This window comes from Pongo pygmaeus, chromosome 5 (assembly GCF_028885625.2).
Source record: "Pongo pygmaeus isolate AG05252 chromosome 5, NHGRI_mPonPyg2-v2.0_pri, whole genome shotgun sequence".
In the NCBI taxonomy this organism is placed as follows: domain Eukaryota; kingdom Metazoa; phylum Chordata; class Mammalia; order Primates; family Hominidae; genus Pongo; species Pongo pygmaeus.
The window spans coordinates 131,617,648-131,645,083 of record NC_072378.2 but is presented as its reverse complement, the minus strand read 5'-3'; the positions used below and the strand labels follow the sequence as shown (position 1 = coordinate 131,645,083).

The following is a 27,436-nucleotide window of genomic DNA, read 5'->3' as shown; positions in this document are numbered from 1 at the left end:
CTCTCAATTCATAAACATTTTTTCAAAAACATTGATTGAGGCCGGGCGCGGTGGCTCACGCCTGTAATCCCAACACTTTGGGAGGCCAAGGAGGGCAGATCACTCGAGGTCAGGTGTGTGAGACCAGCCTGGCGAAACCCCATCTCTACTGAAAATAAAAAAAATTAGCCGGGCACGATGGCACTCACCTATAATTCCAGCTACTTGGGAGGCTGAGGCACAAGAATTGCTTGAACCTGGGAGCTGGAGGTTGCAGTGAGCCGAAATGGTGCCACTGTGCTCCGGCTTGGGCGGCAGAGTTAGACACCATCTAAAAAAAAGCCAAACAAATATTGGTTGAGCTCCTTTGCATACAATGAAAAAAAAAGTCCTTGTCATTGAAGCCTTTCAAGATACCTGAGGGAAAGGCAGCTGCATTAAATTAATGATTATGACTATGTTGAAGGTGTAATGAGAGCATACACAAAGAAGAAGCATTCACTGCTGTTTGGACAGTAGCTGAACATGTCCAATTCAAAACAGATCTTTCATTGTACCATTCCTGACTGCAAAAGAGGGTCTCCCAGCCAATGGAAATATAGTCAATTTCATTTGCCCAATGAGGTATAGACAATGGTCTACTATTTTTTAGTCTTTAGTACAGTACTTTATTCTTTCTCCAGTGTGAAACACTAACCACTGGAGAGTTTTGTTTTTTCTTTTTTTTTTTTTTTTTTTAGATGGAGTCTCTGCCGCCCAAGATGGAAGGCAGTGGCATGGTCTTGGCTCACTACAGCCTCCACCTCCCAGGTTCAAGAGACTCTGCTGCCTCAGCCTCCCAAGTAGCTGGCATTACAGGCAAACACCCGGCTAATTTTTGTGTTTTTGTAGAGATGGGGTTTTACTATGTTATATTTTTAGTAGAGATGGGGTTTCACCATGTTGGCCAGGCTGGTCTCGAACTCTTGACCTCAAATGATGCACCGGCCTCGGCCTCCCAAAGTGCTGGGATTACAGGTGTGAACCACTGCACCCAGCCCCAGTGAAGAGTTTTCTAGTATGCTCAGCATAACAATGATGATAGAAATATGTTTCAATGCTCTGTTTAGTTATTGGACTAGTCTGCTTCTTAATCATAAACATTTCATAATTTCAAACATGAAGTTTTTAATAAGCAAATAAAGAACACAGTCAACCACAAAGGAAATGCAACAGAAAATGAAAACTGAAAACAAATCCATTTGGAATTGTAACACATTTTAAAGAAAACCCTAGGAAGTACAGAATTGAGCCCATTGGCAAACTGGACCGATTCAAATAGCTAGATATTAACCACTTCAACAAATCAAGCAAGCTCTCATTTAGGTATTATCTAGGTTCAGTGGTACATTTTATACATCCCACAACACATTTGCATACCATTAAAAACCCAACAGCAAACCAATTTGCAACTGGTTATTCTATCCAAAATTGCAAGCCACTTCTCCCCAACCCCCACACAACACATATGAGTGTGAATGTGTGTGTGTGTGTGTGTGTGTGTAGGAGAGCTGGAAATGGGAGTTGCTGCTTTTATTTATCAACAAGTATTAAACCCTTTATCTGCTAAATATGTTCACTTCAGTGGGAATTCCAAAGCATAATATTAATTCCCTTCCTAAATAATGGTTTGCAGCATGTGAAATAGTAGAACTCTGTGCAAAGATAATATATTACTTATAATGGAAGTGGACACACATTGATGGAAGCTGTAAATGTCCCTCAGGCAGTAAAATACAAGCCATGCCTCTTCTCACCTCCTTTAGATCCAACTCAACTCACAATACACAGCAACTCTGTATGCTGTGCAGGCAGAAAAACCTGTGCTGAATAAACCTATGACTGTTTGGAAGGTCAGCAGTTTTCCAGCAAACGAGGCAATGTGCTGCCACGGATTACCTCACTAGCAAGAGAAAAAGCTCAGTGCCCAACTAACAAAACAAATTTAATTATATATGAATAATTGCGTTTCTATATGCAAAGACTCAGGAAAGTCTGTAGGGAGGTGAGTTTTCTTCCATCATCCCTCTGGAGGACATATATTTGAACGTGCTCAAAATAGAAAAGGCAAATCAGAATACATAGGCTTTAAATAGATGAAGCACTTGTTACATGAAGGAAAACAGTGTTGCAGCCATGCCTCATATATTTCTCCATTTCTTTTAGAATGTCAAGATGCTATCTGTGTAAGTTCTGCAGTCACTGAGTCTTTCCTGCCCTCCTCCCTTATCTTGTAGTCGGCGAAAATAAGTATTCTTTTAAAAATAAAAAAGGATATATTATGCAAGCAAAAGAACCCAGCCTCAAATATGCACATACTGTATAAATCTACTCATATGACATTTTGGAAAAGGCAAAAATGTAGGAACAGAGGACACATAAGAGGTAGCCAGGGGTTGGGGTGAGGGAGAAAGGGTCTAAATACACCAGGACAGATGGAAAGTTCTCTTCAGGATGCTAAAATTGTTCTGTATCTTGTCTATGATGGTAGTTACAAGAATCTATTTATGTATAAAAACTCATAGAATTGTACACTCCCCAAAATTGCATTTTAATTGTGTAGAAAACGTAAAAATTGATTTGATTTAAAACTTAACTAGAGTGCCTATTTTGTACCAATACAACAGTAAGCTTTTCCTTGCTATAATGATGCTGATATTCAGCATGTCACCCACAGTGCTAATCCGCATCATTACAGCATTATTACTTCAGCATCGTTAGAGCATTGTTACTGCATTATTATTTCCAGCATTATTACAATATTACTACTTTAGTGTCACCCAAGCTTCCTAAGCTTCTTAACCAAGTAATATAACTCAAACTACAGGAATTAATGCTTGGTGTGAAGCATTTCCAATTTTCCACCTTTCCGATTTTCTTGACTTTCATTTCATTTCTCTAGCTTTTGGGCCACTATTTTAAAATACATAATTAGCAAGGCATATAAAAAACAAGATATGTTTGTTCTCCTGTGCCAAAAAGTGTGCCTCACACCACAAATTCCCTTAATTTTTCCTTCACTCTTTCTTCTTTAAAAGAATAACCAGAAATTGTAAGAAAATTTTATTATTTGCTCACTTTTGAGAAGTGGTTTGTCTTGTAACTAGGTATCAATGATGATAGAGTCTAAAGAAGACTTTCATAGACTGTTCCTTCCCCCATTCTCTTTGGTTTCCTTCCCTTTTGCTATTTTCAAGCTGTTAATGGTATTTTATTTTTGAACACACACTATCGCCATATAGAGTGTTGTCTTCAAACTCAGAGGCAACATTAGAGAGTAAGGACTTCCCACTTTAGCTTATTGTAGATCCAGATGTTCAGAACATTCTAATGCCTCCACCTGAAAACCCTTCCTGGAGTGAACATTTTCTATTTTGTTGCATTTCTGGAAATGGGAGTAATACAACACCATCTCTTCCTTAAGACCTGTGAATCCTGTACTAACTGCAAATGCCTAACATAAACCTTAGGGGGATGTATTAATCCATTCTTGCATAGTTCTTGCTATAAAGAACTACCTGAGGCTGGGTAATTTATAAAGAAAAGAGGTTTAATTGACTCACAGTTCTGCAGGCTGTACAGTAAGCATGGCTGGGGAGGCCGCAGGAAACCTAAAATCATGGTGGAAGGCAATGGGGAAGCAGGCACGTCCTCCATGGCTGGAGCAGGGGGAAGAAAGTGAAGGGGGAGGTGCTCCATACTTTTAAATAAGCAGATCTCATGAGAACTCACTCAGTAGCATGAGAACAGCAAAGGGAATATCTGCCCTCAGGATGCAATCACCTCCCATCAGGCCCCTCCTCCAACACTGGGGATTACAATTCTGCATGAGATTTGGGTGGAGACACAAATCCAAATCCTATCTGGGGAGAAACAATCTTCTCATTGTGTGTCTTGGGATCTCTCATTAAGGATCTCTGGACATTTGTCACAACTGGCTCTTAGTGCTTAATATTGCACCTCTATCCTTGAGAACAGTGTATTCCTACCTCTTCTCAGTTGTCCTTCATCCCCTGCTATCTTGTCTTTGTCCATCATGGTGACTCTGTCCTCTATATCAGAGACTGAACTTTTCTTGACGGCTTCCCTGTTCTAACCTCTGTTTTCAGTTCCCTAGGCCCTGACACTGGCTGAGTCCCATGATCTGAGACTTCTCCCTGGAGACTTTGCTTACATTTCCCAGCATGCGCTAATGAAAAGTGAATCTGATTTTTCTTCCAGATCCTCAGTTATATTCTCTAGAGGAAGCATCTTCAATGATTTCTTGGGTATCCTTCCAGAACTTTCCCTGTATATACATACTCTATACACATACACCTTTCTGAAACACCCTTATGAATAGAAGCATATTATTCCTATGATCTTGTGCTTTGCATTTTGTTTTATATGCTTATTGATCTTTGTATTTCAAAATAACTATAGCCACATCATTCTAAAAAGAATGCAGCATAATTGGTATGCACCATAATTTATTAATCAAACCTTTATTGCTTGAGTATAAGTTGTTTTCTTCATTTGTCATTGTTGCCATCATAAACTATGGTGCAGTGAAAATCCTTGTACTTATGTTTCTGCAAACACATGCAAATATAACCGTCGAAAATTTTTTTGAAATGGAATTAATTGCTGGGTCAACACCTTCATTATAGATTTCACCAAATTCTTCTCCCAAAATATGGTATAAATTCCTATTTCTACCTGTATTAGTCAGGGTTCTCTAGAGGGACAGAACTAATAGGATATATAAATGTGTAAAGGGGAGTTTAGGCCGGGTACAGTGGCTCACGCCTGTAATCCTAGCACTCTGGGAGGCTGAGGCAGGCAGATCACCTGAAGTCAGGAGTTCCAGACTAGCCTGGCCAACATGGTGAAACCTCATCTCTATTAAAAGTACAAAAAATTAGCCAGGCATGGTGGTGGGCGCCTGTAATCCCAGCTACTCAGGAGGCTGAGGCAGGAGAATCGCTTGAACCTGGGAGGTGGAGGTTGCAGTGAGGTGAGATCGTGCTATTGCACTCCAGCCTGGGCAACAAGAGCGAGACTCCATCTCAAAAAAAGGGGGAAGTTTATTAAGTATTAATTTACACAATAACAAGTTCCCACAATGGGCTGTCTGCAAACTTGAGGAGCAAAGAGGGCCAGTCTGAGTCCCAAAACTGAAGAACTTGGAGTCTGATGTTTGAGGCCCAGAAGCATCCAGCATGGGAGAAAGATACAGGCTGGGAGGCTAGGTCAGTCTCGCCTTTTCACATTTTTCTGCCTGCCTTATATACGCTGGCAGCTGATTAGACTGTGCCCACCAGATTAAAGGTGGGTCTGCCTTCCCCAGCCCACTGACTCAAATGTTACTGTCCTTTGGCAACACCATCACAGACACACACAGGAACAATACTTTGCACCTTTCAGTGCAATCAAGTTGACACTCAGTATTAACCATCATACTACCAAAATGATGCGACAGCTCCCGCTTCACACACCTGCACCAAGCTTATGTATTATCAAACTTTTAAATCTTTACTGCTCTGATAGGTTTTTAAAAAGCTACCTCATTATTGCTTTAACTTGTTTTATTTAATTATTAGTGAAGTCTATATAGCTTTTTTTATTTTTATTTTTTTTTTGAGATGGAGCCTCCCTCTGTTGCCCAGGCTGGAGTGCAATGGCACCATCTCGGCTCAGTGCAGCCTCCACCTCCCGGGTTCAAGAGATTCTCCTGCCTTAGCCTCCCGAGTAGCTGGGATTACAGGCACCCACCACTACACCCGGCTAATTTTTGTATTTTTAGTAGAGAGGGGGTTTCACCATGTTAATCACGCTGGTCTCAAACTCCTGACTCCGCCGGCCTCGGCCTCCCAAAGTACTGAGATTACAGGCATGAGCCACCGTGCCCGGCCTGAGGTCTACATCTTTATATGTGGTTTGGGTCCATTTTTTTTCTCTTTCTGGAAACTGTTTTTTGCCTATTCTGTGATTGATGGAGATCATCTCTCATGGCACTCTGGGTCCTCTGAAATCTCAGCAGGCAGTGTGGCACAGGCTCTCTTCGGCCTTCTCAAGCCCCAACAAGCCCCATCACCCCTTCCGCTCTTACAGCTGACCTCCAGGATAGCAGCAAGGGTCACTTCTATCCCAGGCTGGCCACCTCTCTGGCACTTCTGTTGTAGGACCCTTTCCTTAGTTCAACTAAAGATGTGGTCCTCATCACACGACCACAAAAAATTAGGCTCGCAGACAATTTGAAGGGTGAGAAGGGCAGGGTTTATTGGGTGAAAAGGAAAAGAGGGAAACAGGGACTTTCTGCAATGCCAGAGTCCCTGCTAGTGCGCTTCCCACCTCGCAGATGCAATCCCAGGTACCACACAGGAGAGAGAACAGGAGAGAGAAGCCAGGCTCCTCCCCGCTGCAAAGGGCGTGAACTTCCCAGGGCTCCACACCAGAGCGCATTCCCCATGGTGCGCAGGCCATTAGAGGTTCTGCCAGGGAGCCCTTCCCACCTGGCTGTCTCACTTCCACCAGCAAAGAGGCAAAAGATCTCTCCACTCTCAGGTTTCCCAAACTTTAAGGAGGGTAGAGAGTCCTAGTTTCGCCTCCTGCCAACTCCCCAGAGCAAGTCAGAGGAGGCATGGGAGACACAGCCCTCCCCCCATGCCTAACTCACCTCGCCACGCTCCGTCTCCTCCGCTCCCTCCTGGGTTTGAGGTTCTTATCCCGCCTGGGCAGAGGCCACGGGAGTCTAATTCAGTCAGTCGTCTTGCTGTGACCAGTGTGTTGAACAAACAGGACTCGGGACATTATCCAAATACAGCTTTGTTTATGTCTTCCTCACCTAACTTTATTCTGTGAGGATAATCTTCACCCGGATAAAAATTCTTGCAGTTCCTTGGATTTTTGGCTTTCTCTGTTGTATTATGTATATATAGTCACAAACGCCACCTGCTTTTTCGGTCATCAGAATGTCCAGTCCTGGTGACAGTCAAAACCCAACGCTGAATCCCCTCCCTGTAAGGCAGGGAGGAGACGTGAGGGGTACGGTGGATGGGTAGCTTCAGGCTCTCAGACCTGACACTTCTTGAGAAAACAAGCAATTCAAGCATCCCTTCTTTGTGCACGCTCCCAGAGGTCCGCTAAAGCCTTGTGGGCTCGCCCTTGTAAACCAAAAAGTATCTGAGACAGGTCTCAATCCATTTAGAAGTTTATTTTGCCAAGGTTAAGGCCATGACCTGGAGACAGGTCTGTGCCTTTCTCCAAAGACAATTTTGAGGGCTTCAGTATTTAAAGGAGAAAAGCTGGCTGCAGGGGAAAGAGGGAAGGTATGGTCATGTGACTCAATGCATGTGTTGCAAGGGAAAGGGAGCAGGTAGGGGAAGAGTCAATTATGTACTTTTCCGCCCGCTGCAGTGGCTCATGCCTGTAATCCCAGCACTTTGGGAGGCCAAGGCAGGCGGATCACCTGAGGTCAGGAGTTCAAGGCTAGCCTGGCCAACATGGTGAAACCCTGTCTCTACTTAAAATACAAAAATTAGCCTGGCGTGGTGGCGTGCGCCTGTAATCCCAGCTACTCTGGAGGCTGAGGCAGGAGAATCACTTGACCCCAGGAGGCGGAGGTTGCAGTGAGTCAAGATCCTTCCGCTGCTCTCCAGCCTGGGCGACAGAGCGAGACTCCATCTGAAAAAAAAAAAAAAAAAAAAAAAGTTATGTATTTGTCTCATGTTCAGTAAATCGGCACTTTACATAAGATAAGGTAAACCTAGAGTAGCTACCTGTGGAGATATTTAACCTTTTATCTGTAGCTGTCTGTTTGGAAACAAAAGGAAAGACAGCTTTTTGCATGACTCAGCTTTCAGCTTAATTGTTTTTCTTTTTGGCAGAGTAAATTGGGGACCCAAGTTTTGATTTTCCTTTCACACGCTTGACCCCAGAGGATATGCCTCTGCTACTAGTGGCTGTGCAGTACCTCCTCAGGCCTCCCACTCTTCTGGGTGAGAACTTCTCAGGCCTCTGCCATGCCCCTGCCAGCCAGCCTCCCCTCTTCCCCATGAGGGAGAGTTGTCCACTCTGGGCTCTGGGCAGGGCCCCATGCAGTAGCATCCACGCAGGCTCGAGGCCACATTTTCACTCCCTCTAGATCCGCAGGTGGGAGTGCAGCCACCACCATTCCCCTTGGCTGTCTCCCAGGCCTCAGGCATCAGTCCTCTGCATCCTTAACCACAGGAAATACAGTCCCAGGTTCTCCATGTGGTCCTTAAAGCTTTCATCCATGAAGCTTGAGGTAAGGACGAAGTGTCAGAGATAAGCAAGGCTTGGCATTGATGAAAGTGGGAAAAGCAGGTGATGGGCTTCGGGGCCTACTATCCCAAAAGGTAGTGCTTTGACATTTGAGAAAACTGCGGTAAAAGAGTCTTTGTGACCTTCTCCCATGCTTCTGCCCTGAAGCGGGCATGAAAGAATTCTTCTGAACTTCCTCTGAAGTAGGTCATGAGATCCTCATTGGAGATGTATCCTCCCCATCCTAGAAAAAAATGTCCTTGTCTCTGAAGACATAGGGACACAGGAAGAATCTGAACAAGCAGGCTTTGCTAAGTTTCCTCCAGCTAATCACCATTCCATCAGACCTTTTTTGTCCAATCATATTTTTCCTCAGTGTTCCATGTCTCCATCAAATCTAACATAAAAATACACAGGTTTCCCTGTTTCTTTGGGTCTTCACTTCTGAAGGCTGCTACGTCATGTAAAACTCACATTGAATAAATGTGTATGCTTTTCTTTGGTTAGGCTGTCTTTTGTTACAGATGCCTAAGCCTTGAGCCTACTGATGGGAAGAAAAGATGTTGCCTTTCCCCTCCACAGGTTTTATTCAGGAAAGAGCTGAGCTCTGTTTCACTTTACACAGAAGTGCCTGGGCGTTTTAAATAGAGAATGAGGAAGTAGGGAGGGGAAGAGGCAGGGCCTTCAGTGGAGTTAGGGCAGTGAAAAATACAAAAAGCCAGAAAGAGAGTTAATTCAAAATAAATGTTAGGCCATCTGTGTCTGCTAACTGGCATTTACGGAATTGGGGCTTCTGCCCTCCCAAAGGGACAGGAAGACAAAAATCCTATCGTTTCTGATGATTACATTTCAAAGGAATGACTTTCAGGTCCTTGACAAAGGCGCTCTTCTGTTGTAGCAGATTTATAATACTTCTCAAAGGGACTGAGGAAGGCTTTACAGTTCTAAGCTTTTTAAAAGTAAGTGTGCTAAGAAAGGAAGGTCAAGGGCCCATGGTCAGGTGTTGGCTAGAACAAATAGTAAATTCTTTTGACAGCCTTGGCCTTTTCCCTATGGAAACTCAAAGTGGGGGAGGGGAGGAATTATCTTAGGAACATAGCCTTAGGCTGCCAGAAACTATGGCAGAGTTTGAGCAAGTCCCCTAATGCAGATTTGGATGGATTCCTTCCTGCTGAGAATTTTGCAGTTCTCAGCAGACACTGCCCACCATGAAGAAGGTAAGGTATAAAGCACAGCTTGCTCCAAATACAGCCTCCTCACAAAATTCTCTTTTACCCCTTTCTTGTGTTCTTGACCTCACTGAGGCATCTGGGTGTCATTCCCTCTTTCGTGTAACTGTGGCAAAGGGTCTGTCTCACACACACATCCGTGTTCTGTATCTAGCTTGCCAACACTTCAGTGGAAACAGAGCCCAATCCCAACATCTTGTTACATTGCAAACTGATGATCATACCAAAAGTTGGCCATTGGGAGCTCAAGAGCCAAAATATATGAAACTCAGACTCTTTGGTCTCTCTATTTTGGTTAGTCTCTCGCAAAAGCAAGGTCTTATTTGAAATTAGAGAAGTGATGGGGCAAGCAGAGATTACAGGGAAAATAATAAACACATATATGTCAATATGCCACGTATCATTCTGACAGATGGGTCTTTTGCATACTAAGCACCTAGCCCAGTATCTGACCCATAGTAAATAATAAATGCAATGAGTGGACTCTGTTTCTGAGTGATGCATTCTTCATGCAGTACTTATTTATGGCTGAGATGCAATGAATTGTCTAATATCTGGCTATATTCATTTTATTTTAAAAATGGCATTTGCAATTTGATTTATAACAATATTTATTATGTGACATTTTGAAAATCCTAAAGTGCATAAATTAGGAAGCAAACTCACCTGTAATCCTACCACTCAGAAATCATCACTGTTAACATTTTATATGCATATAAGCATGTGTTACTTAAAAACAAAAATACTAAGCTAAATTATATAATACTAAATTTTTATGACCAAAAAATGATATGTACTCAATGGATGCTATGGCCTTTTTTTTTTTTTTTTTAAGTATAGCTTTGCTCACATTTGCTGTCGTGTTTCAGTTTGACTTTTAGGTTCTGCCCTACTCAGTTTTGCCACAATAATGCTACATAATAACCAACCATCATTTCCCTCTCACATGTCCTCAGGGGCAGGTCTGCTAGTGACAATGCACGTGGCAGGGCCTGGCTCCTGGCTGCAGGCCTGATTCAGATCTGTTTCACATGTCTCTGTATTTCAAGTCTTTACTTGCTTAATGTCCACTAATATCCCATTAGCCAAAGCCAGTCACATGGCCAAGCCCAACATCAACAGGGCAAAGATATATAGTTATCCCTTAGTATACATGGGGGATTAGTTCCAGGACCATCTGAGTATACGCAAATCTGTGCATACTCAAGTCCCACAGTTGGCCCTGCTGAACCCAGATATAGGACAAGTCGGCCCTTGCATACTCAAGTTTCACATCCCAAGAAGACTGTATTTTTTATCTGCATTTGGTCGAAAAAAATTTGTGTATTAGTGGACCTGCACAGTTCAAGCCTGTGTTGTTCAAGGGTTAACTGTGCTCTGCCTTTGGTGAGATTAACTGTAAATTACATGGAAAAGGCAGTCACATGGAAAAGGATACACACAGGGATAAATAATTGGGAACAATAATCCAATCTACCTCAGGCATAAACATCCCTATTTACCATTGGTCCTCAGAATCCAAGAGTTCCACATGAATGATTCAACCAACCAATGATCAAAAATAGTTGGGGGGGGGAGAAAACAAAAAAAGTTAATACAAATAAAAGACCAATACAATACAATATCCATTTATAGCCTTTACATTGTATTAGGTATTATAAATAATCTAGTGATTTAAAATATACTGGGAGGATGAACATAGGTTTTATGCTAATACTGCACCATTTTATGTTAGGGACTTGAACATCCACATATTTTGGTATCCTGGGGAGGTCCTGGAACTAATCCCCCCAAAATATCAAGCGACAACTGTGCATTGTTTTATTGCAGTTAGGTCTAGAGTATTCACTGATTTTCATTATGCTTAACAACTAACTATAAGATTTATTTAGGATGGGCATAAAAGACATTCTGAATGCACTAAAGTCTGGTGATTTCTGTGCTAAAATAAAGTTTGAATCCTCTACATCTGTACTTAATGTGATGTGCTCACTCTCTTTCGTCTGCTTACTTCATTCCTTTGATTTGAATGCTCCCTTGAACTTCTCTGTATATTTCCATGTGTGTCAATCAGGAGTCACCTTTCTCCAGGTGTTAGTAGAGCCAAAAGGAATAGTTCTTTCCCATTTCTATCTAAAACATTTCTATCATGATTCTCAGGGAAAATTAATATTTTTCTTACATTAAAATACTCCTATATTTCTAACATATAACTAATATTTCTTATATTGAAATAAATATAGTAGTCCCTCCTTACCTTCGGTTTCAGTTACTTGGTGTCAACCTGTTATAGAGCAAATGGGGCTCCCTGCCTGATGTGCTGGAAGTCAAAACTGACACCAGATTTTTTCAGAAAAGAAAAGCTTTATATTGAAAATCGACTCAAAGAGACAGGAGTCAAGCTGAAATCTGTCTCCCTGTGCTGGCCTTAAGGCAGTAATTTTATTAGAAAAGGTTTAAGGGGTGGATACTGGGATTAGCAGGTGGTTGGAGGAAGGAAAGGGGAGGTCTGGGAAAGTCCGTGGGCATGCACAGTTATCTCTTCATGCCACTTCATGGGTCCCGTGTGCAAATTCAGGGGGAGTTAGTATGAAACATGCAGTGGGAATTCAGGCTATGACTTCAGCAGGCTCATTCTGCACAAATGCCAGTCTGCTATCTTAGTTCAAACAGATTTCAGCCAGTTCTTTTATCTCATAAGCAGAGCAAATTTCAGTGTTTCAGCAGGTTGTTTCTTATCTGCCATCATGAAAACTCAAGAATTTCTGATAGACGTTGGTTGTTGGTTTCTTTTTTTTTTTTTTTGAGATGGAGTCTTGCTCTTTCGCCCAGGCTGGAGTGCAGTGGTGCGATCTCAGCTTACTACACCCTCCATGTCCTGGGTTCCAGTGATTCTCCTGCCTCAGCCTCCTGAGTAGCTGGGATTACAGGTTAGCGCCACCATGGTCGGCTAATTTTATTTTTAGTAGAGACAGGGTTTCACCATGTTGGTCAGCCTAGTCTCGAACTCCTGACCTCAGGTGATCCACCTGCCTCAGACTCCCAAAGTGTTGGGATTACAGGCGTGAGCCACCACACCCGGCCTGTTAGTCATTGGTTTCTTTAACTCTTTGGGACACAGTTACAAACTAAATTCTGAAAATAAGTGAGCACAGTACAATATATTCTGAGACAGAGACCACATTCACATAACTTGTATTATAGTATAGTATTATAATTGTTCTATTTTATTATTATTGTTAATCTCTTACTGTACCTAATTTATAAATTAAACTTTATCATAGGTATATATTAGAAGTATAGAATAAACTTACCTGTGTATAGAAGAAAACATAGTATATATAGGGTTTGGTACTATCCACGGTTTCAGGCAGCCACTGGGGATCTTGGAACATAACCCCCATGAATAAGGGGGGACTACTGTACATTTATTATAGACTTTTACTCTTAAGCATATAATGTAAAATATTTTAACTTCTTTTTTTAATGAAATGAATAAGAAATAGCCCTGTTATTATATTGTGATAATATGTTAATCATGTCATATTGTTTTAAAATTTGGAGGCTATCTTTTCTATTTCACTATCTAAGTCTACCCAGAGAATCACATAAACCAAGAAAATTCCTGCAACAATGGCATCATAACTGTCATCACAACTGATCCTTTCAGTCATTTTCCAAGTGCAGTAATTAGGTATTTTGATCCATGTCACATGAACCATGCCGGTGGTTTCATTTTCCTGTTTTCTATCCCAGTTCCTGATAATGTGTGTACAGAACTCCAGTGAGCATGTGCTCTTCGAGACTAAATTACTTCTTGATAATAGTGGAGGTGGGAAGGAGCACTAACTCTTTAACACTGCTGGGAGAGCACTATTTAATAGTGTACCCTTCAAATGGGGGTTGTGTGACCCCCATCTGAAGGGGATTGGGAAATGTGTGGGGCACATTTTGTTGTCACAATAATAAGAATCTGCTACTGGCATTTAGTGTCTGGGGATCTGGACTGGTAACTTACTATGCACAGAACCATCCCACACTACGAAGAAATCTCCAATCCAAAATGCCAGTTGTGCCTTGTGTTGAAATACTGATTTAGTGAGTACAGCCTTTATTAGTTAAGATTTTTAGCTGCAAATAACAGAACCAACTTCAGCTAGTTTAAATGGAAAGGAAACTAATTAAAGGATATTCAGTAGCTCACAGAATCCTTAGAAGGTCCAGAAAATTAGGCTGAGTGGCTAAGCAGTAGGAACAATGCCTTGTTACACTGCCCAGCTGCTCTGGGAGAATCCAGCTGGTGCTACTTTTTTACCAGCTTGTACTTCTTGCACAGAATAGGGAAATGTGGGATGTGGGACACCCCAGCCAGGTAGGGCCTTTGCCGCTACTGCTTCTGAGAGCTGGCTATCTCTCCACCATCCCTGCCAGGATGAACTGATTCCATGCAGGGTTTCCTTGTTGCTTGGTGGAGCCCAGGTCACATATCTGAACCCCAGTGACATGGAAGGCTGAGGGTGAGTTCTTGGCCTCCACCTTGGGGCCTCTGTCCCGGGGAAGCAAGGTTCACAAGGTAGAAAGCTACACGAAGATAGGAGAGGAGTTCAAAAGATACTGGACAGTCACCAAGTGTGACAAATGCCCACCAAATCAAAGGCCCTTGTTACCTCTCCCTAAAGACACTTCTTGAGCATGGACCTGGGAAAAACAGTTTCTAAATTTGTCTTCCAGAATCTTGAAAAGATATGCTTAGTATCTCCCCACTGTTGCATATTCATTCTATTTTCTCTACTTCAATTAGCATATCAGATATTCTTTGGATTCGTGCATAAGTATCATTTTCGTTTCTTTCCTCAGCACTGTAATTCCTGTCCAGCCGTAAGATTAATTTCTTTGTCCTCTCACCTCCTACAACTTCATATATCCCACATTAGTAGTTTCAAAATAAGATTTTTTGAAATTATGGATAACATATGTGACTAAAAAAAAAATCAGTGAAGACAATGTCTTTCGTTCAAAGACGTTATCATGGCAATATTGTGCCCAAGTGATTTTGGGCAGGAAGTATCAGGAATAATTTAAAGCATTGTACCAGGCCGGGTATGGTGGCTCATGCCTGTAATCTCAACACTTCGGGAGGCCAAGGTGGGAGGATCACTTGAGGCCAGGAGTTCAAGGCCAGCTTGGGTAACAGCAAGACCCTGTCTCTACAAAAAATTTTAAAATTCACTGGGCATGGTGGTGTGCCTCTAGTTCCAGCTACTCAGGAGGCTGACGCAGGAGGATCCCTTGAGCTCAGGAGTTGGCGGCTGCAGAGTTATGATCTGATTGCACTGCTGCACTCCAGCCTGGGTGACAGAGCAAGACCTTGTCTCTAAAAATAAATAAAGCATTGTACCAATTTACTGTGTTTACCTAAGAACAAGAGCTGCTTCTGCATATACCAAAAGTTGGCAGGACTGCAAGCAGGACTGTGTCACTTTCCTCAGATCAGTCAAAAAATGTAACACGTAAATATATAGGGCAGTGTCACTGAATAGTAGCTTTTCAGAAATAATGTGAACCATTACAGGGAAAGCAACATAGATTTACTGAAAACAATGAATTAATTTCTTAGTTTGTTTCTTTGATGCTGTAATAGAATTTCATGGTCTTCCAATAAATGATTAAATGATGGAATATGCAGAGGAGTAAATATTGCAGTTTACATTTTAAAATCATCCCAAATCACCTAACTTTATCAGTTACACTTAATGGATTCAAATAAGTAGTTTTGAGCATATCACCTTGGAGATGATAATAGCACCTTCCTCTTTAGAAGCTCTCAAATTACCTTATAAATAAGCCTTTATCCTCGAAACCGTGATGCAGAAATGAAGTGCTGTAGTTAACATCACAATTTTAAATTCACTGACTCTAAGTGAACTGCTTTAATATTCATTTTCACTATGAATGAAATAATCTAGGGACTTGTCTCATTAGCATCTGTGCTGCTATCAGATTCATATAGGGACCTAGAAACTATTTTTTAAGTACACCAAGTTTATTTATTTTTATATGAAGTCTATCTACCTAGGAAAACTGGAATTTAGGGTTGTATCTACAATTTGTTTAAAGTTAAAATATTATAGGTGAGATTTGAAAGTGTTGAAAATAAGGGATAACGAAAGGTTATCCATTCATCAATTTATGTGTGGAGATACTAAAAGTTTTTATAGTATAAAATCTATAGTTTGTATAATGAAATAAATCACTATCTTGATTGTATAATGAAATAAATTCCTAATTTGTTACATGATGTGATAGATGGTTTCTGCCTCTGTGATCAAATGCAGACAAGCAAACACATCTGTTTGGTCACATGCCTGAAATAATGTCCAGAACATGAAGTCAAACTGCTTTAATTACCTCCTTATGGGAGTGCCTGACTGCTGGGATGACTGGAAGGTAACACATTTGGAGTTCTGGAATGAATAATTAGAATCTTAAAATTATTAATCTTAAAATTAAGATTTTTTTGTCTCTAAATTAAAATTATTAATCTTAAAAATTAAAATTTATTGAATATAAATCTAGTATATCTCAAAGGCCTATAAAAATAAATACTTCTATGCTGAGAAGTAGACTAATACAATAATAATCTAACATTTTATAAATGGGACCAAGTTCAAAGCTGATAGAATTTTGTCCTGCTGTTGAAAATATTATTACTTTTTGACATTCCTAATTCATCTAGGACATATTATTTTTCCAGTGACTGATCCCCAAAAATGTTGGCATTTGCTGATAAATATGAATATGTGCCACTGGGGCTTCCCTATCCGAAGCTGACAACCAACACAAGTCAAACAGAGTGTGAAGTCTTCTAGAACTCTAAGCTCTTGCTGCCAACAGATGGAACAGCGTGGCCCCTTCAAGGCCTCACACAGCAGTAACTAACTGAGACAGCGGTGTCTGCATGAGTAGCAACATGGTGTGGTCACAAAGAGCACTGTTCTAGGATCCTTGAAAATCACCCAGTCAAACTCATTCCAATTCCAGATTGGGCAGTGAGGCTCAGAAAAGTGAATTGGTTTGGTCAAGATCACGTGTCAGTGGTGGACCCAAGTCTAGAAGACACAGTCTAGAAGGGCCAAGCCAGCACTCTGTTGCCAACCATGCAGCCTCCCTGTCACAAGACAAGGCTACATAACTAACATACAGTACGGACTCAGGACAACTCACTCTGCCTGTGTGACCCAAAGAGCGCTTATTCTGTGACTGACTAATGGGAATAAAGTCACTTGGAACATTTCAGATCCCAAACACAGAGTTCTGAAAATTAATGTCTTATTCGCTTTTAAAAATGGAAAATAAAATTTTTTATTTTATACCTTCTATTTTCTTCATAAACCTTCAAATGGAGATTTCACTGGTAAGGATTAGAATCCTTAATCCCTATATTAAGTATCTGGGTGATGTGTTTTTCAGTTCCATCACATCAGCTGATCACTCTCATATAAGTTCACAGAAATTCAGGGCTGCAAGGAAGCTGGTTTAGTCAAAAGAAAGTGACTTTCCTTTTCTTACACTTTTTAATTTGTCAAATTTATCGGTACTTGGTGGAGAGAAGAAGTGCTGCATTTTGGAAAAAGCGTCGGCTTTGAATTAGAACAGATCGTAGTTTAAATTTGGCCTTACCTTTATTAGCTTTATAACCTTGGGCTATTTAACCACACAGGGCCCCGATTCCTAATTTGTAAAAGTACTAATTACTTCCTAATAGGGTCACTGAAGGGAAGAAATTTAATCATGAGCCTAAATCACCTGGCACACAACCTGGGACTTAGTATTTAATAAGAATCATGATTTTAAACTAAAATAACAGTAAGACATGTAACCCCAGATTGCAAAAAATATATACTATTTTAGCCTTTCAAATTATCTATATGGATTGGGAATTGCTCCCAGAGGATATCTGTAGATACATGCTGAGAAGTGCCTTCTCTCCAGAAATACTGTTCACTTAGATTATGGGGTGGTAAGGATAACAACACTGGGGCATTGACATAGAGCCCTGGGTGACAGTTCAAGTCCAGTTCCCTGATAGCAGTGGGGCCCTGGATAAGGCATGCCACCTTTTGGAGTCTGTTTCCTTGTTTGTTTGAAAAACTATCTTTCAAAAGCCCAAACTATCTTTGCTTTCTACCTTAAGGATTTACTTAAAGAAGCCATTTACAAACAAACAGTCAAGCCCTCTACCATTGAAAGGGGTTTCATGGCAAATAGCTCCCAGGATTCTGCACCTGGATGGACCTCCAGTTTTCTTCTTTGCTAGGATGTCACATCAGTGACCCATTCTTAGCTGTTTATAAGATGCTATTTAGATTTTCTTTGAATTTAAGGTTCTGTTGTTAATTCTCTGTGAAGCTGACTGATTTGATATATGATTTTTAAAGGGTAAAGTTGAAGGTGCTTTGACAACTGTGCTCTCTTAGCATGAAGGACGGGATCATAAAGGTGAAGCAACACTGAAACTATCGGAGCTCCGATTTATGACTTAATTACGCCAACATAGATCCAACTACTCTCAAGAGTGAAAAAAAGAAATGAGGAAAAGCAACAAGGGAAAACAATATGTTTATTAAGAGCCATGAAAATGCATAAACTCATTTGTAAATAAATGTAGTATAATTTACCCAGTGAAAAAATAGCTAAAATCCATGAGTAAACTGGATTTTATATTTGAAATGATTTTACATATTTGATCTCCAGTGATTTCCCCTCCATCATGATCTACTGGTAGCAGCAATTTTGCAATGACTATAGAAAAAGTTGTTACCAACAATCATCATACCGGGGAAGTTTTTCAAGATGCTCTTTCAAACGGAAGCAGTGCAAACAAGTTCAGATGGCAAGGGATACGATAAGACCTGGAGCTTATCTTCGGACATGTAAAAAATAAAAATCCCAAACATGTATTCCTTAAGAAATGAAAAAGCAGAACATTTTGATCAGTGAAAAATATTATAAGGATATATAAAACATTCTTAACCAGTGATCGCAATAATTACATTTATAAATGTTCATTCAAGTACTATTGTTCAATAAACATTCAAATTCTCATTAAAAGTAACACTAGATGTAGACACACCTGGACAATGCTTCTTTTGATTTAGCAACAATCGTGTCAACAGGAGGCAAGTGACCCTTAAAATACTGTTGTTGGCTCTGTTTTATTCTGTTTGTGAATGATTTGTTCAGTCGGTATGTTTTTTTCTGCAAGGACCCGAGAAATATCTCACAACAGCTAATTAAGAAATCATTTCTATAAAATAACTCTCAATATTACAGAAACAGACATTCTAAAACACAAGTGTAGCTCAAAAAATAATTGGGCAGAATCAGTTTTCTTTGGCAAGAAATTACTAATTCCTCACCAAATGTTGGTTTGCTGTTGTGCAGACACTATCAGAAACTTCTTTGGTGTTTACCAAAGAGCTACTTAATAAGCTATAAAGATTTCATAAGCTATGTTGTCACAATCGCAATGTAGAGCTTATGTCAAAGTTGTGCTGAAATCAACGTCATTTGCTGGATTACTGTTGTTAATAAGTCTTCCTTCAAAAAGCTCCCTCCTAATTTTGACCTGAGTCTCAGGCTTTAATAAAAGTTCCTTTATCTGTTTCACTTTGGACTTCAGACCCATCGTTTCTCGATGCAAAGCTTCATTAATTAAGTCTCGAATTCCAATAGGTTTCTTGCCTAAGAAAAAAAAATTATATAATACATTTCATTAAATACGACATACTGACTTATCAAAATAGGATTTTAAAAAAACTTTAAAATGTTGCCCACATTTTATAGAAAAGGTTGCATTTCACCAAAAATATATCATTTACATGAAACATAATTTACTATAAATAAAGATCACTGCATAGCAACAGCACACTTAGGACAAACATGAAACATTATGGACTAATTGTACAGATGATAATTTCAACAGTGATTATTTTAAACTTAGCACTTGATAGCTGTGTGTGAGAGTTCTGGCCTCAGATAAAGTAGTCAAATGCCCTGCTAAGCAATATAAATGGCAGTATTCCATTGATGGCAAGGCCTCTTTCTCGGCCTTTAATTTGCGTCCAGGAGGCACAACCCAAAGTTCCCTTTCCCTTGTGCGTGGCTGAGGGTGAATGCAACTTGGGCCATTCTTCTTTCATCAATTAATTTCCTCTGCCAGTCCCAGCACTCCGTTTTTCTTCTGTTGTGTTTCAGAAATGCGAACACATCGATCATGAAAGTATTAGGCAATCTTCACAGATTGGACCAGAGAAACTTAAACAGCACGCTGCAAGTCAGTCCCTAGACTCAGCAGAGGGGAGCAGGGAGGCTTTGCACAGAGACATGGGGGCCTGCGTTCCGGCCTCATTTCCTGTTGTTCTCATTGTCATTGCCATTCTGATCAGCTGCTTCGGTTTTCACAGAGCTCCCCTCCCCTGGCTTGTTTTTATTCTGTGTTTCCTCCAGATACTGCTGGACAGCCTTGAGCACCGCGTTCTCCACCAGCCTCTTACTGAGCCTTACTAGTTCAGCGTCATCGGGCTCCCCTCCGTTCTTTTCACCTACATTCCACAATAGAGAAGAGAGGTCACTGAGATCACATTGCCATAGAAACTTGGCATGCAGGGGCCGGCTAGTTCCATTAGTTAAAAAGAGCAAGTGTAAATTGGATCTATAAATTCAAGAACAGTGGGTTGGCTTTTCATTTGGTATTTGCGGAAGCAGGAGCCTGTCTATTCCTGAAGCCTTCAGATTGAAAAGTAGTTCATTAGTCCCAGTCTAGACAAGCTCTACCTACCAATGCCGGATGTTTCCCATTTATATGTGAATTTCTGTTCTTCTCTCATCCAAGGCTAATTACTACTATTAACGTCCATGTCCCCACCACGTGGAGTCTCAGACATGTGAATTCACTAAGTAGGCCTATGTCTGCTTCTCATTCTCGAATATCAAATATCAGGTCATCAAGATTTCCCTAGCATCTCATTACTTAAGATCACTAATTTAAAAATGCTTCGCCTATAGGTTGGTTGTTAATAAATGCTCAGCGCTGCCTTGAAGATAAAGGCAGTTACTACCACTAGGAATTGGTTTAAAGCAAGCTTGGAAGACTAATTTTTTTTTTAATCCCAGTGCTATCACTGCAGTTTAAGAAATAGGAAATTCTTCAAAGAAAAATTAGGATTATGATGGTAAATTACTAGATGTAAATATTTTATGGTCATTTTGCTTCCCTGGGAGTGATGATTCAGGTCCAGGTCGAATTATTCCATCTTTCATTTTACTCTAAAAGAGCTGGTTCCCAACTATTCTCATGCTACACATTGCCCAGTCACTCTCTTTCTTGTCTCCCTTCACTGGGAAAAGGAACTAAGGGGCTCCTTCCCCAGTTAAGGGAGACAAAGAAGAGAGTGACCATTCAGGGCTCAATCTCCTCCCATCTTGCTGGGGACCCAGGAAAGAACAAGGTTGGAAGCAAAGAAGTCACAGGATGCTCGCACATTAAGATCAGCTCAGTTTTGGAAGATTACCCATGGGTTCTAGAAGGCAAAGCCAGTGAGTGTTGCACTTGCATCTCTGGGTCTGAGACAGGCAGATACAAAGGGTGTGAGCTGGAAGATGGACACTGTTTCCTGTACTCACATATAATAGGGATTGAAGAACAGAAGCAGGTATGCCAAGGGTGAGAACTGGCCCCCAACCTTGCTTCAGAGCCCCCTACTTGTATGTAACACCCATCAAGACCAATTGTGCTTATAACCATCCCCATCATTCCTAGCAACATCCTAAGCAGAAGAGAGGGTGGGATAAGACCCATCTAGAAACACTAATAGTGGGAACCCTTAGCAACTGCCTTCTCCTCAAATATGGGCAATATGGCACCCCAGACCCATGATCAGATGTCCAAGATAGAACATCTGCAGTGCAAAATATGTTTAGAATTGAGTAAATGTCAACTCAGTAATAACTAAATAGAACTTACTAAATAATACTGTTAAAGAAATTCATTGGTAATGTATTTACTATTAAAGTAAATAAATTCATTGGTAATGTCATGTTGGGTGGCAAGTTAAGACTTTATCAGTAGGAATGAATGAATATATTGCCTAATATTTAGGGATTTTATCTCAACCTTACAACACAGTGTTTATACTCTATAGACAACATCTCCAAATTCATTACCTGGAACTGTTTGTATAATGACTCTTCCCATTTAAAAGGGAAAAATCCAACTGCAAATGAAGGAATATTTTTTAAGTACCCTCCAAAACACTGTAAATGACTGTCTACATCTGCCATCCTACTTGTGCTCTGTATCAAGGCCAGACATTGCACCCTGGGGGCTGTTCCTGAATCTAGTCAGCTTTCTCCTCAGCAAGATGACAGGGTTGAATTTGAGTCTAATGAATGGCTCAACCTCCAAATCCCTTTTGGGTCTAATGTTCCATGCTTCTGTGATTTCTACTAGTCCACAGTGAAGTGTCGCTATTATCTTAAACACAAGAATCTTCCTACAAAAAGCGAATTTTGGCCAGGCGCGGTGGCTCATGCCTGTAATCCCAACACTTTGGGAGGCTGAGGCAGGTGGATCACAAGGTCAAGAGATCAAGACCATCCTGGCCAACATGGTGAAACTCCGTCTCTACTAAAAATACAAAAATTAGCTGGGCGTGGTGGCATGCACCTGTAGCCCCAGCTACTCAGGAGGCTGAGGCAGGAGAATCACTTGAACCCAGGAGGTGGAGGTTGCAGTGAGCCGAGATCATGCAACTGCACTCCAGCCTGGTGACAGAGTGAGACTCTGTCTCAAAAAAGAAGACAAAAAAAGTGAATTTTCCCTGCTGACGTCCTATTTTTGTTTATGCTGTCACTATTATTCGAGGCAGTCAAGCTCAAAACAAGATTGTAGCCATCTTTGATGCCTTCCTTTCCCTCATTAACCCCCTTAATTACCAAGCTTTGTCAATTGTACTTCATGATTTCTCCCGTCTTCAATGCCCCTGGTATAAAACCTTTAATTATTTCTAAAACATCTGTCACTCTTCACTCTACAGGGAAACATCTGTCTGCCAAGGCTTTCCAAAATTTGCCTTTCCAGGCTGACTGCCCACCACTGCACACCTCCACTGTCAGCTTCCAACATCTCCTCAGAGGCTTCCACACCATTCCCAATTTCTAGACGACCCTCCCTCTCTTTCAGCAATTAGAATCCCATCTACTCCATGAAACCTTTCCTGATTAGCTAATATAGTGTGGATTTGTGTCCCCACCCAACTCTCCTGCAGAACTGTAATCCCCAAAGCTGGAGGAAGGACCTGGTGGGAGGTAACTGGATCATGGAGGTGTGTTTCCCGCTTGCTGTTCTCGTGATAGTCAGTTCTCATGAGATCTGGTTGTTTGAAAGTGTGTAGCACCTCCCCCCTTTTCTCCCTTCCTCCTGCTCTGGCCATGTAAGATATGCCTGCTTCCCCTTCACCTTCTGCCATGATTGTAAGTTTCCTGTGGCCTCCCCAGCCATGCTTCCTGTACAGCCTATGGAACCATGAGCCAACTAAACCTCTTTTCTTTATAAATTACCCAGTTTCAGGTATTTCTTTATAGCAATGCAAGAATGGACTAATACCCTATCCTAGCTGGAACTGATGAGCCTCCACTGGATTCTAATAACTCTCACTGCATGTATAGTACATGGCCATTTGGTCATTCATTCAATAATTGGGTACTGAGGATCTATAAGGATACAAAGCAGTGAGCAAAGCAACATCCCACTGGGTTTTTTTCTTAATTTCTTTACAAATTATGAGAATTATTTATTAATGTACTTATTCAACATTACTGATTCAGTATCTGCTCTGCTAAAGACAGTCTTGAGTATAGAAATTATATCCTCGGCTTCTCAGTTCTCTCTCCCTCTGCTAACATAGGACACCAATTATTCATCACAATAAGAGCTCAATACATATTTGTTAGTCAAGTGAATCGATGACTGAAGTCCTTGAAACCAATAGCAACATTTTAAAAATGTTTCTATCTTCCTATAAGGACAGCACACCAATGACCAGAAATTTAAATTTAATACTAAATTTAAAACAAGAGCAGAGAATTCTGGAATCATTTAAATATCCATGTGAAAAATCTACCTCCACTTTGCTTGATGAATCTGGTCAGTAAGACAAAATATCTGACCTATGGGACAAATATTAGCTACTTATAATAACTCATTAACTAACCAACCAATCAAAACAATAAATTTAGAAGCCAGTCTTCTAGATCTGTCCTGGACTCTGGCCTCCCTTTATGATTTCCACAAAGTATCCTCAGACTATGACCATTAGCCCAGGGATGAGTCTACAGGAAGGCTTATCACAGAGCCCTGCAATAATTCAGCAATTCAAAAAACAGACATTTTCATCCCTATGAGATCTCATTTGTGTTCCCACTCCTAGCAGACTTAATTCAACTTAATTAAAAAGAGGGATCTTAAGATTAGAATTATGCTGTATTTTTCTTCTGCCAACTACCTGACAAGTATCTGTCTCTCAGTGAGCTCTCAGACAAATGGCTACACTCATTTTAACTGTAGGTCCTTCAACAATGGCAGTTCAACATGCTGGTGCAACATACACAAACTATCTTTTGATATTCCAACAGAAGTACATATAAAAAATATTGCCAATGTAAGCAACACACTCTTGATAGGAATATTCTTTTTTGGACTACAGGGTTACTTAATATTCTACCTAATAAAATGACAGATTAGCCTTTGTCTTTGACATTGTTATTTTAGAAATCCCCCAAAATATCCTTGATCAATTTCTTAGGAGAATAGTAAAAATATAAAAGTCATGAAAAATCTCTTAAGCACATCAAACACAGCACTGGCCCTAAAAATACAGACTTAAGAAACTTTTCAATCAACTTCAGGTAAGCAATTCCACTCTCTGTAGGAGTTGTGGCATCATTCATCCAGGGTTTGTACCTATGATTCTGTTTTGTTTATATTAACCCAAGATCTCTGATACCAAATCAGTACAGGGATAAAATTTATATCTGTGGTTATTGAAAAGAAAATAAATAACTCCTTTCTGGTAGCAAAAATATTTTACACCTACTGGGAAAACTGAAGGTCAACATTAATGTGCTTCAGCTGGTCTTAAGTGTGAGCTGACCCAACAACAACTTAACTGATGTCACATGAAGGGCTCCAGAAACCATCACCACACCCTGCCCACTGCCAATATCTAGGTGCCTATTTGTCCTGAAAAGAACAAATCAGGCTAATTTTTTGGAAAAGGGAACAAAGAAAAATCTTCATTATAATACAATTTAAGATAGAGTGCAACCATGTTAAAATAATCACATTCAAACACTAAACATGAAAACATTAAAAGTTCTCACTTGCTCACATTCTAACTATCAGAAACCTCATTTGGTATCTGAACAAAAGCTTCCTAAGCATCCTCCCCTTCACTGGAACTTCCTGTTCCCGATGCATAAGGGTGTCCTCCTTAGAAGTGGATTTTTTTTTTTTAACTGAGCTTACCTTTTCTTTTGTCCATCTAACTAAAAAGAAGCACTAAATATAGATCTGTAGGCTATTCAAAAAGTTAGGATGGCACACTCGGCTGCCTTGCACACTACCTGCAACTGATCTGTGAGGAAGGACAGGTCAGGAATCATCCTGAAGTGCACATTTAAACTGACACTGTCCTGGGACCCTTATCTGCCAAAAGTATTAGCTGCAGTACCCCAGGAAACAGAGTTGTGCAAATACAGCTCCCCTCCTCTTGCCAAAAACCAAAACTCACCCCCAACACATACACACCAGAAAATTTTATAATTAAAACACTAAAACCATATTTTAAAACATTTTCTATAATGTAAATTTCAAAAGGGAAGGAACCATGCCTTTGTAAGGTTTATTCTAGATTCAGTAGCACAGAATAAATAGAAAAATGATGTTGCTGTATGTACAAAAGGACATCCCCACAGGGGTTTTGGAGACTGCTACACTGTATGTCCCTCCACCCAACTCCACCCTCATCATTTTTACACTGGGGATGGTAGGGGTGGAACGCAGCTAAACATGAAAATCAACAGTAGCCTTGAGAGAAGAAACGAAGGGGAGACAGAGTCTCAACAGGCATTTGGCCTACAGTCTGAGTGGGCAGGGGTGGTGATTCCAGCCTCAGCCAAAAGTGTCATAATGACAAAGCGTTATGAACCCTTCAGGAATTTTGTAAACACAGCAAGTGCTAGCACATTTGGAATCTTCATTTCTTTCTGCTGTTCCTCAAGATGCTGTCTGAAGCCAGCCCCCTGATCCACACATCCTTGTAGGAATCCCCAAACCACATGGTTCAGGATGAGCCCTATGACTTGTGCCCTCCACATGGCTCCTCATATGGTCACATCAAAGATGGCGGCAGACATGCGATGGATGTTTGTAGGCCACGCAGCCCACCTAAGAACCCTCCTGCTTCCCCTTTCCTGACATCCCAGAACAGCCCCTTAGAGACTTTTCTCTGTCAGTCTGTGACATCAGTTCTCTGACTCTATATTATGATTCTCATGGCTGTCTATACAATTTCTGCAGATAGCTGTCATTTCTTACTGGAAATCTTAGAAAATACTGATGGTGATATGACAGAACTCCTAATGTGTGTGCAAGGAGAGAAAAGCAAAATATACATTCAGGTTTGAAATCAAATTTTGGCATTTTCTATCTGCACAACCTTGTCCGCGACCTCTCTAAACCAAAGTTGGGGTATCATGGGGATGACAATATATACATTGCATTATACATTGGGTGTGTATGTGTTGGGGGTGAGTTTTGGTTTTTGGCAAGAGGAGGGGAGCTGTATTTGCAGGAACTCTGTTTCCTGGGGTACTGCAGCTAATACTTTTGGCAGATAAGGGTCCCAGGACAGTGTCAGTTTAAATGTGCACTTCAGGATGATTCCTGACAATATATACATTGCAATATTATTATTTGATGTTATAAAGATTAAAGATAATGTATGAGAAGTGCCTAAAATGGTGCCTGAAACATAGCATGCTAAAATGTAGGTTATGATTAAATCTGAGTTCAACTTATTTTAAAAATAATATGCCCAATACCTGCTAAATGCCAATTATTTGTTTATTTAATCAACACTTTAGTAAGCACCTATTATGTACCACTACTAAGTATGTAAAAATGAATAAGATACAGTCTCTGACCACACACAAGTCAGTCTAGGAGGATGACCTAGTTAATTGCAATGATGATTGCAAGACAATAGATTAAGTGCTATAACAGAATACACTCAAGGTCTAGTGGAGCTGGGATGAGATAAAAAGGTAAGTTTTAAAGGAGAGGTACTTCAGCTCAATGAATAAGAGTTTCCAGGCATGGTGACAGGGATGATGGAGGGGCAGGGAGGTTTCCAGACATAAGAAAGGCATATGCATGTGCACAGAAGCATGAGAAAGCATGATGCATTGGAGTACTGGAAGTATTCCATATTGCCAGGATAAAGAGTTCAGAGAGTCATGGGTGAGGTGAGGATGGCTTAAGGGGAAAGAAAGCTAGAAAACAGGTGGGGATAAAGGGACCTATGTACCATGCTGTGGACTGAAGAGGGGCAAATATAGAGGCAGAGAGCTGGGTGCAGTGGCATGCACCTGTAGTCCCAGCTACTCAGGAGGCTGAGGCAGGAGGATTGCTTGAGCCCATGAGTTCAAGTCCAGTCTGGGCAACATAGTGAGACCACATCTCTAAAAACAATAGAGAGAGGTTTTGCAACAGACAAAAAGAGAAACAATGAGGATATGAACCATGGTAGATGCAGTAGGAAAGTGAGGTACATATTACAACAAGAGTTAAATAGGAATACTAA

The 27,436-nt window shown here is 40.7% G+C and overlaps 1 protein-coding gene and 1 long non-coding RNA gene across 5 annotated transcripts in view; both read right to left on the bottom strand.

Annotated features, from left to right (window-relative positions):
* LOC129038665 (uncharacterized) overlaps positions 1-7,673 on the bottom strand; it is a 96,731-nt gene extending 89,058 nt beyond the window's left edge. Inside the window, exon 1 of the long non-coding RNA XR_008503199.2 lies at positions 6,677-7,673. This is a non-coding gene — a long non-coding RNA (uncharacterized LOC129038665). The remainder of the gene's footprint in view (positions 1-6,676) is intronic.
* Positions 7,674-18,112: 10,439 nt separating this feature from the next.
* AKAP7 (A-kinase anchoring protein 7) overlaps positions 18,113-27,436 on the bottom strand; it is a 160,719-nt gene continuing 151,395 nt past the window's right edge. For 3 of the 4 annotated variants that reach the window (XM_054491872.2, XM_054491879.2, XM_054491878.2), the window contains one exon: positions 18,113-20,116. In XM_054491872.2, coding sequence (XP_054347847.2) covers positions 19,920-20,116 — 197 coding nt within the window. In that variant the 3' untranslated portion in view covers positions 18,113-19,919. The remainder of the gene's footprint in view (positions 20,117-27,436) is intronic. The other variant, XM_054491871.2, reaches the window with a different exon arrangement.